Genomic DNA, 11,555 nt, shown 5'->3' on the forward strand with positions numbered 1-11,555 from the left:
CCTCCAGTTGCTCCCTATTGCACACAATAGAGGGTAATGTTGACCTAACCCTGAGTCTCTAGGGGTAGCCAGTATCCATCCCTGAAGTTCTTCCATTAGGGGGACTGGGTGATACAGTATGATTTTTTGAGCCTTCTTTCAAGGGATTAAAGTATATTTCCCTTAGGCATTGCCTTCCAAAAGTTTAGCAATGAGAAGCCTAAGAAAACTGAAACTTAATCAGCTTGTTCGCTTTTGTACAATGCTTGAATTACTGGAAACTGAAACCTAACCAGCTTGTTCGCTTCTGTACAATTGCTTGGTGCGCCCGTGAACTCCTGTCCAATCGGTGCATTACCCATACCCCCCAGCTTAATGTCAACCAATCAACTCCCCGGCTGGCTAGAAATCCCCCAAACTGTTTACCTCGGCCTATAAAAAGCCTGCGCAAGCTCCCCTCCGGACCTCGGAGCATCACTGTTCGTGAATGCATGGAGGTCCAGGTTCGAACCTGAAATAAATGGCCCTCGCCACTTGGCTTTGATCCCGGACTCTGGTGGTTCGTTCTTTGGGGATCTCTCGAGCTTCGGGCGTTACATTTGGGGGCTCGTCCAGGATACCCCCAAACCCACCAGACCCCAAGTCAACGGGTCATTTCTGAGACAGATCGGTAAGTGAGCCGGCTCTGTCCGTTTCTGTTTGTCTGTTTGTTTCTGGCTCTCCCGCGCGGGATCTGTATCAGAGACTGACACAGCCCTGGCGGACGCGCTATAGGGCAGTCAGTCGGGACCAGTAGGAGACGTCCTCTGGCACCCGTCTGGGGCACCATTTTGGCCCATCAGAACTCTTTGTTCGGGTTACAGACACCCATTCTGTATCTGGTCTCTTCACCAAGGCACTTTCTGTTTGCCGCTGCGCTTGCAATTTAAGTTGTCTCCTCTCCTCCGCAGGTATATCCGGCTCACTCCCGGAACATAAACTAACTTGACCCATCTATTTCTTCCTATACAGACTATGGGACAGAACCAGAGTACACCTCTCTCCCTTCTTCTGGCTAATTTCAGGGATGTCCAGACTAGAGGCCAAAACCTAAGCCTGGACATCTGCCGGTCGAGACTTATCACTTTCTGCCGGTCTGAGTGGCCCACTTTCGGGGTGGGCTGGCCTACCGAGGGCACTTTTTGTTTGCCTATAGTTGCTAAGGTCAAGGCCAAAACCCTCCTGCCAGGAAAGGAAGGCCACCCAGACCAGGCTCCCTATATCCTCGTCTGGCAGGATCTTGTTGAAAACCCTCCACCCTGGATGTCTCCCTTCCTTTCCTCAGGGTCCTATAAGATTCTCGTGGCCTGCTCCACTGACCCAACCAAGCCGTGAACCCCCTCAGCGCCCCTAAATCCCATATTGCCCGATAGTCAGGACCTACTATCCCTGGACCCTCCACCCTATCATCCCCCTCCCCTCGCACCCCAGGCCCTGCCCGCAGCAGCTGCCCCACCAGTCGCCCCACTGGTTGCCCCCAAGGGGAACCAGGAGGACGGGAAGCGGCAGCTGCACCGGAGCCAGGGAGGCTAGGGGCAGCAGCAGAGCCAAGCCCTATTGAAAATGAAACCAACCGCGAAGGGCCAGCCTGCCGAACTTGTGGGCGCACCCAGAGTGAGCCAAGCTCTCGTCTCCCCGACTCCACTGTGGCCCTACCCCTGCGGGAAATAGGACCCCCCCCCCCCCATTAAACGGGCAACCCCCGACTCCAGTACTGGCCCTTCTCCACCAGTGACCTTTATAATTGGAAAACCCAAAATGCTCAGTTTTCTGATAACCCTAGAGATCTTATAGCCCTCATAGAGAGCATAATGTTCACCCACCAGCCTACCTGGGATGACTGCCAACAGCTTTTGCGAATCCTGTTCACCACGGAAGAAAGGGAGAGGATTCAACTTGAAGCGCCGAAGCTGGTCCCCAGGGAAGATGGTTGACCCACTGTTAACCCTGATCTCATTAATGCAGCATTTCCCCTGACTCGGCCTAATTGGGACTACAACTCAGCAGAAGGTAGGGGACGACTGCTCATTTATTGCCAGACTCTAATGGCGGGTGTCCAGGCTGCAGCACGCAAGCCCACCAATTTGGCCAAGGTGTACTCGGTAGTACAAGGTAAGACAGAGAGCCCTGCCACCTTTTTAGAAAGATTAATGGAAGCCTTTAGGCAGTATACCCCCATGGACCTGGAGGCCCCCGAAAATCAGGCCGCTGTTGTAATGTCTTTTGTAAACCAGGCTGCCTATGACATCAAAAAGAAACTCCAAAAATTAGAGGATTTAGAAGGAAAACAGATCCAGGACTTACTCCGCATTGCTCAGCGGGTATATAATAATCGGGACGCTCCAGAGGATAAACAGCTCAAAGCCACCAGGGAAATGACTAAAGTCTTAGCTGCCATAGTTCAGAAAAATCAAGGGCCCACAGGAGAACAGAAAACTCGCCCCCCTAGGCGCCCCCTAGACAAAGACCAATGTGCCTACTGTAAAGAAAAAGGACATTGGATTCGTGACTGTCCCAAAAAGAAACAACTGCGCTCGGGATCAGAGCCATGGCAAACCAAAGTGGCCCCCATCCTATTTACCCAGGACTCAGAATAGGGAAGGCGGGGTTCAGACCCCTTCCCCAAGCCCAGGGTAATCCTACAAGTGGAGGGGACCCCTGTGCAATTCCTCGTGGACACAGGAGCTCAGCATTCAGTACTCACTAGCCCTCATGGAAAAATCTCTGATAAGTCCTCCTGGGTCCAGGGAGCTACAGGAACTAAAAAATATCCTTGGACCACCCAATGAACCGTGGATCTAGGGACAGGAAGGGTAACCCATTCCTTTTTGGTTATCCCGGATAGTCCCTGCCCCTTGCTGGGAAGAGATCTCCTCACGAAAATGGGAGCTCAGATTCACTTTCAGCCTGAAGGGCCTAAAGTAACTGACTCCCAGGACCAACCTATCTCGGTCCTCACCATACAACTGGAAGATGAATATCGGCTTCACCAAACTCTACCCTTCCCAGAACAGGATATTGACTACTGGCTCCACTGGTGTCCGGAAGCCTGGGCAGAAACCTGGGGAATAGGGCTAGCGAAACATCGTCCTGCTCTATTCATAGAAGTTCAGCCAGGGGCCGACCCCGTGAGGGTCAAGCAGTACCCCATGTCAGCAGAGGCCAGGCTGGGCATCACCCCACACATCCGCCGTCTCCTCGACGTTGGAATCCTTAGACCATGCCATTCGGCGTGGAATACCCCTTTGTTGCCTGTGCGCAAGCCTAACAGTGGAGATTACCGGCCAGTGCAAGACCTAAGAGAGGTCAACAAACGGGTTATGGACATTCACCCTAACGTGCCCAACCCTTATACTCTTCTCAGTACCCTCAGCCCAGACAAACAATGGTACACTGTCCTTGATTTAAAAGATGCCTTTTTCAGCCTGCCTTTGGCCCCCAAGAGCCAAGACATCTTTGCATTTGAATGGGCGGATCCAGAAAGAGGCATAAATGGACAACTCACCTGGACCTGACTTCCACAAGGATTTAAAAATTCCCCTACCCTATTTGATGAAGCCCTCCACGAAGATTTAAGTAAGTACCGGAAATTAAACCCAAATGTGTCTCTCCTACAATATGTAGATGACCTCCTTATTGCAGCTGAGACCTGAGAAGCCTGTCTTGTGGGGACGAAGAACCTCCTGCAGACGCTGGGGAACCTAGGGTACCGCGCATCCACTAAGAAGGCCCAAATCTGAAAACCTGAGGTAATATATCTGGGGTACCTGCTAAAAGAAGGACAAAGATGGCTCACTGATGCCCGGAAAGAGACTGTCCTCTGCATTCCGCGACCCACCACGCTTCAACAGGTGAGAGAATTCCTGGGGTCTGCAGGATTCTGCCGGTTATGGATCCCAGGTTTTGCTGAAATGGCCAAACCCCTTTACACAGTCTCTAAAAACCAACCATCATTTGAATGGTCTGCGGAAGCTGAGCAGGCATTCCAACAGATAAAGAGAGCCCTCCTATCGGCCCCAGCTCTAGGACTGCCCGATATCTCTAAGCCTTTCCACTTATATGTGGACGAACACAAAGGCATAGCCAAGGCAGTGCTAACCCAGCATCTAGGTCCATGGCCCAGACCAGTGGCCTATCTCTCAAAAAAACGACCCTGTAGCCGCAGGATGCCCCCCTTGTCTCCGGATAATAGCTGCTACAGCCCTAATGGTTAAAGACGCCGATAAGCTATCCCTGAGCCAAGAGTTACATGTCACCACACCCCACGCCATCGAAGGAGTGCTCAAGCAGCCCCCCGATAGGTGGATGAGCAATGCCCAGATGGTCCACTATCAAGGACTCCTGTTAAATCCCTTGCGGATCACATACACCTCTCCCCGAACTCTAAACCCGGCCTCGCTGCTACCCGACCCTGACCTGGACTCCCCGCTCCATGACTGTGCTGACATCCTAGCGCAGATCCATGGAATAAGGGAAGATCTACAGGACCGGCCTTTACCTGATGCTGAGGTCACCTGGTTCACGGACGGAAGCAGTTTTGTCCATCAAGGACAGAGGTATGCGGGGGCAGCAGTGACATCCGAGACTGAAGTAATATGGGCAGAGGCTCTGCCCCCAGGAACTTCTGCCCAAAGGGCAGAACTGATTGCCTTGACACAAGCATTAAAAATGGGACGGGACCGCAAAGTGACTGTATATACAGACAGCCGGTATGCCTTTGCCACAGCCCATATACATGGGGCAATATATCGTGAGAGGGGACTACTCACTGCTGAAGGCAAAGATATCAAAAATAGAGATGAAATTCTGGCCCTATTGGTCGCTATTTGGGCCCCTAAGAAACTGGCCATAGTACATTGCCCGGGTCACCAAAAAATAACTGATCCAATCTCTCGAGGAAATAACCTAGCTGACCAAACTGCACGCCAGGTAGCGCAAAAACACATCCCAGTATTACCTGCGCAGCTACCAGACCCAAGGCCCCGAGATTTACCCCCACAGCCTGAATACTCAGAAGATGATCTTATCTGGATGCGCAAGCTCCCAATGATCCGAGTTACAGATGGATGGTGGAGGGACTCCAGAGACCACCTTATCCTTCCCGAAAAATTGGGCCACGCAATCCTGACAAAAATACACCACTCTACCCACTTGGGGCCCCGAAGACTTCAAGATCTCATCAGACAATCCAAACTGGTATTAAGAAACATCTCTGACCAGACAGAAAGGGTTGTGACAGCCTGTTCTGCATGTCGACTCCAGAATGCACACCCACACGCTACAGCCCAAGGCCACCATAAAAGAGGAACCCTACCAGGAACCCACTGGGAAGTGGACTTCACCGAGGTAAAGCCCGGAAAATACAGCTATAAATACTTACTAGTGTTCATAGACACCTTTTTAGGATGGACTGAAGCCTTCCCAACTAAGAAGGAAGCGGCACAGATTGTAGCCAAAAAGATCCTAGAAGAAATCCTGCCCAGGTATGGTTTTCCAGTAATGATAGGGTCAGACATGGACCTGCATTCGTCTCTAAGGTAAGTCAGGGACTGGCTTCCGTACTTGGGGTAGATTGGAAATTACATTGTGCCTACCGGCCCCAAAGCTCAGGACAAGCAGAAAGAATGAATAGAACATTAAAAGAGACCCTTACTAAATTGACTATGGAGACTGGCGCTAATTGGGTAGAACTACTCCCCTACGCTCTGTACAGGGTTCGCAATTCCCCATACAAATTGGGCCTTATACCCTATGAAATCATGTTTGGCAGGCCCACACCTATCATATCTAACCTTAAGTCAAACCTCATTCAATTAGATCAAGATAACAGCCTTTTATCTTCCCTCAGGGCCCTACAGCGAGTTCATGAGGCCATGTGGCCTAAACTAAGAGAACTGTATGAGACGGGGCCCCCATCCACACCTCATCAGTACCACCCGGGAGACTGGGTCCTGGTCAAGTGACACCGACAAGAAAACCTCGAACCCAGATGGAAAGGACTTTACCAGATCATCCTGACAACTCCCACCGCCGTCAAGGTAGATAACATCCCTACCTGGATTCACCACACCCACGTTAAACCTGCTGACCCGCTGTCCAACCTCGTGGGACACACTGACAAAAAAACTGCTTGGACTGTAGACCGGAGTAAGAACAACCCCCTCAAACTAACCTTGTGCCGTACTCTCCCTAAACATGATCAAGATAATGATCATTATCCTGCTAGCCCTAAACTTCAAACCCTTGAAGGGGGGACTGAATGCCCCCGTTGATAAACAGGCATTGCTACAAGCCCTATATGGAAGGCCCTGTGATTGCAAAGGTGGCATAGTTACCACCATTGCTCTGCCACATAGTAAAAGGATAGTAGCTGGCTCCGTAGGACGAGGGGGTCTACAGCAGCACTACACCCAAACCCAAGATTGTGGGACCACAATCGCTTACCTCACCCAGACTTATGGTGGCACAGGATTCGAAAAGCAGCAATGGTTATGTGTTAACAAACCCGAGCCCCTACCCCCCATGACAGAATGCCCTTGCAAAACTTTCCAGGAGTCGATACACAGTTCTTGTTTTGACTCCTATCAGCAATGTATAGGGCCAGATAACGCTACTACCTACTTTACGCCATCCTACAAAGTACCAGAGCAGCCATAGCCAGTGATGACAATAAACAAATCCTGGCTAGCTGCCGTGGCTCAGTCGGAGCCGCCGTCTGCTGGAACCCTCGAGCCCCCATACATGTGTCAGACGGTGGAGGGCCCCAAGACGCTGTTAGACAAATTGAAACGCAAAAGAAACTTAAAGACCTCACGAAACATATGTATCCACAGCTTAACTACCACCCCCTAGTTCTCCCTAGGCACAGCCCTTACGAGTTAGACCCTCAGACAATGTCTATCCTAGAAACCACCTTCTCACTCTTAAACACCTCTAACCCAATTTTAGCCCAAGATTGCTGGCTGTGCCTACCCCAACAAGCTCCCCGACCCATCGCCATCCCCACCATAGTTAATATTAGCATAACCAATGACTGCTTCCCCTCTTCCCTACCTGAACCCTTCCCCGTTCAGTTCATTAGTCCATTCAACGCATCTTGCTTCATAAGTAACCTTACCTCTCAGAACAACAGCACAGATGTAGGAATCACGTCCCTTGCCCAATGCCACCAGTACATCACTATCAGCTCCTCCCTATGCAGTACTAACACCACTGTATTCGTCTGCGGGAATAACCTAGCCTACACCTACCTCCCCCATAATTGGACTGGAATATGTGTTCTGGCCACTCTGTTACCAGATATTGACCTGGTTGCAGGGAAGACCCCCATGCCCATCCCTAGTCTGGACTTTGTAACTGGCAGATCCAAGCGAGCTGTGGCTGTAATCCCCCTCCTAGCAGGTCTAGGAATTACAGGTGCAGTAACTACTGGGACAGCAGGATTAGGAGTCTCTATACACTCCTATCTGCGACTCTCCCGTCAACTAATTGACGATGTCCAAGCCTTGTCAGGGACAATCCAAGATCTGCAAGACCAGCTAGATTCCCTAGCAGAAGTAGTGTTACAAAATAGAAGGGGTTTAGACCTACTAACCGCAGAACAAGGTGGCATCTGTTTAGCTCTACAAGAAAAATGTTGTTTCTATGCCAACAAATCAGGAATAGTTTGGACCAAAATTAAACAGCTCCGGGAGGACCTTGCGCGCTGATGAAAAGAACTAGCTGAAAACCCACTTTGGTCAGGGCTCCATGGGTTTCTTCCCTACCTCCTTCCCCTTTTAGGTTCCCTACTATGCCTCCTTCTCCTTTTTACTGTCGGCCCCATTATAATTAACAAAATAATGAATTTTGTCAGAGATAGACTAAACACCATTTAGGTTATGGTCCTTAGGCCGCAGTATCAGCCCCTGGACACGGAAAACGAGCTTGATTAGTTAACACTGTAGGACCCAAGATTGGCTCCTCGGTAGCTGAAAAAGGGGGGAATGAGAAGCCTAAGAAAACTGAAACTTAATCAACTTGTTCCGCTTTTGTACAATGCTTGAATTACGGGAAACTGAAACCTAACCAGCTTGTTCCGCTTCTGTACAATTGCTTGGCGTGCCTGCGAACTCCTACCCAATCAGTGCATTACCCGTACCCCCCAGCTTAATGTCAACCAATCAACTCCCCCACTGGCTGGAAATCCCCCAAACTGTTTACCTCTGCCTATAAAAAGCCTGCGCAAACTCCCCTGGGGACCTTGGAGCATCACTGTTCGTGAATGCACGGAGGTCCAGGTTCGAACCTGAAATAAACGGCCCTTGCCGCTTGGCTTTGACTCTGGACTCTGGTGGTTCATTCTTTGGGGTCTCTCGAGCTTCGGGCGTTACAGCAAGACTGTCAGGGTCCCAGATAATACATCTTGCCACAATTTTTGAGAGAACTTGATGGGCCAACTTTCCACCATTTTATCATCTGCTGGATCCTTTGTTTTTCCTATTTCTCTACTTACATCCCTTATGACAAACTCTTTCAGTTCTAAGTCAGCCACCATAACAGCTATGATAGCAATGAGTTGATTAGCTATAGGGGATAGAACAGATACTAAAGTAGTGTACCATGCCCCAGGGCCTGACTGTAAAATGCAGTCTTTCATACGAAAGGAAAATAATTCTTCATCTGGGTCTCTAAAATACTGGGTGTAAATGGCACATTTTATTTCCAATTTGCATATAATTATAGTTCTTCCAAAAAGTTCCAGCATAATCGAGGGGTGGGAACATCCCCTTTGTTAGGCCATGTTATCTTAATGCTAGCACTTATCCAATCAATCAAATTAAGAACCTATGATTCTCACCCATGCCTGTAAGTATATAATCTTTGTCACAAGGCAGGTTGAGCAGTGACTGAGGCCATTTTTGGTATCTCAAACTCATTTACCATAATACCATCTTCCTCAGTAACATACAGTCAATGCCCAAGTTACCACCTCTTCTCAGCCCTTTTGCTTCCCCATACAGGTTTCAGACATTTCCTATCTAATCTCTATCTAATTGTCTCATCCCCAGATGATCCAGGGCACTACACACCTACTCTCCATCCATTCTATGCAGCTATTCTGACCTTAATCCCCAGGCTTTAGGGAGCCAGAGGCAAGACCGTAGAGTCACAAGGTAGTTATCTAAAGTGGCACCATCTGTGTACCAGAGGGAAGAACAAGATGGAGGGCCAAAGATAGAATCAGTGTTGTCAGTACTAGTACACATGCATTACCAATTGTTCCAGCACCGTTTGTTGAAAAGACTATTATTTCTACATTGACTTGCTTTTGCACATTTGTAAAATTACTTGAACATATTTGTGTGGGTCTATTTCTGTGTCCTCTATTTGTTCCATTGAATTATGTGTCTGTCCTTCCATCAAAGTCATACATTCTTGATTACTGTAGGAATTTAATAAAGGGTAAATTGGGCGAAGGGATCACTCCCCCTTTATGCTACTTTGTCAATTTTTTTTAAAGCTATTATAGGTCCTGTGCAATTCATATAAATTTAAAATAAACTTGTGTATGTCCACAAAAACCCTGTTGGGATTTTAATGGGAATTTCGGTGGGCCTATAAATCAATAAAGAGAATTGACCTCTTTACTTTATTCAGTCTTCCAATCGATGAACACCATGTATCCATTTATTTTGGTGTTTGATTTCTTTCATCAACATTTTATAAAATTCAGCATCCAAGTCATACATTTTATTAAGCATATACCTTATATGTTTTGTTAGTATTTCACTTTTTGGAGTGACTGTAAATCATATTTTTATTTTCATTTCTACAATTTCATTGTTGGTATCAAAAATTACAGATAGTGATTTTTATGGTTGATCATGTATTCTACAGCATAACTGTATTCACTTATGTCTGATTTTTTTTTTTTTTATTCTAGATTCTTATGGCCTTTTTTCACAGATTATCATGACAATTACATATAGGGACAGTTTTATTACCAATATATATGCCTTGTCTTACTACAGTGGCTAGAATTTCTACTACTTTGTTGAACGTAAATGGACATCTGGCCTTGTTCCAGATTTTGAAGTGAAGCAATGTGTTTTTACCATCCACAGAATGTTGCTAGCTGGAGAATTTTTTGAAAATGCTCACCTTCAAGTTCAGATAGTTCTCTCCTATTCTGACCTTGCCAAGAGTGTTCTCATTCATGAGTGTTGGATTCTGTCAGATGTTTTCCTGTACCAATTGATATGATAATGTGCTTTTTTTCCATTTAACCTGCTAATATAGTAGATTGCATTCATTGGTATTCAAATATCAATACAAACTTGCATCTCTGCAATAAACCTCACTTGGTCATGGAATGTTTTTTAAACAAAAATATGTATACATTGGGGCATCTGGGTGGTTCAGTCAGTTGAGCATCAATTTCAGCGCAGGTCATGATCTTATGGTTCATGGGTTCGAGCCCAGCATGGGGTTCTGTGCTGACTGCTGAAAGCTCAGAGCCTAGAGTCTGCTTCAGATTCTGTGTCTCCCTCTTTCTCTTCCCCTCCCCTGCTCACGCTCTGTCTCACTCACTCTCAAAAATAAATAAACCTTTAAAAATTACAAAAATATGTGTATACATTATTGTAACTTGTTTTCTAATATTTCTTTGTTTTGGAGAAGTGTAAGAATATAAGGATTAATTTTGTAAATTCATGTGATATTTTCATTTATAATTTTATTTTTTGTATGGTCTCTGATTTTGGTATCAGGATAATTGTTTTCATAAAATTCATTGGGATGTTTTCTTTCTATTCCCTGGAAAAGATTTTATAAAATTGGAGTTTATTCTTTTAAAATATTTGGCAGGGACCTCCAGTGAAGCCATCTGGGCCTGGATATTTCTTTTTCAGGAATGTTTTAATTACAAATTCAATTATTTTAATTGTTACAGGATGATTCTGATTATCTATTTCATCTTGGTTCAGTTTTAATAGTGTGTTGTTTTTAAGAAGTTGGTTTATTCTAAATTGTTGAATTTAGAAACATAAACATGTTTATACTATTTATTATCCTTTTAATAAGTGGCTACAGGATCTGTACTAATAGCCTATTTTTAATTCCTAATATTGGTGATTGTGTCTATTCTAAAATTTTTGTCAGTCTTGCAAAGGCTTATTACTTTTTCTATTTTTTTTTAAATAACCAGCTTTTTTGTTTTCTGATATTTCTCTATTTTCCCATTTTCAATTACATTGGTCTATGCTATTTGTTATTTTCCTTCCTTCTGTTTACTTTCAGTTTATTTTTGCTCTCCTTACTCTCGTCTTGAGGAATGACTTCAATTATTAGAGAATTTTCCTTATTTCTAATGTTACTGATTTCGTTTCAGTTTTATTAAGATACAGTTTCTGCATGATTTCAAATATTTTAAATTTAAGTTTCATTTTGTGGCTCAGAATTTTTAAGGATTATTTCATGCATGCTTGCAAGAAATATACTCAGCTGTTAGGCTGAGAGTTCTACATTAGTTAATTATGTCTTGTTTGCATTTTTGA

General features: G+C 46.0%; 1 protein-coding gene across 1 annotated transcript; it reads left to right on the forward strand.

Moving 5' to 3' along the window:
- The first annotated feature begins 705 nt into the window (after positions 1 to 705).
- Positions 706 to 6,290, forward strand: LOC125177298 (uncharacterized). Its single transcript, XM_047879465.1, is given in 5 exon segments — positions 706 to 1,320; positions 1,392 to 1,664; positions 1,731 to 4,165; positions 4,167 to 5,530; positions 5,533 to 6,290. Coding segments are annotated over 5 exon segments (5,157 nt in total). The 5' UTR covers positions 706 to 993.
- Positions 6,291 to 11,555: the final 5,265 nt, after the last annotated feature.

Source organism: Prionailurus viverrinus, chromosome D1, assembly GCF_022837055.1.
Source record: "Prionailurus viverrinus isolate Anna chromosome D1, UM_Priviv_1.0, whole genome shotgun sequence".
Taxonomy (NCBI): Eukaryota; Metazoa; Chordata; class Mammalia; order Carnivora; family Felidae; genus Prionailurus; species Prionailurus viverrinus.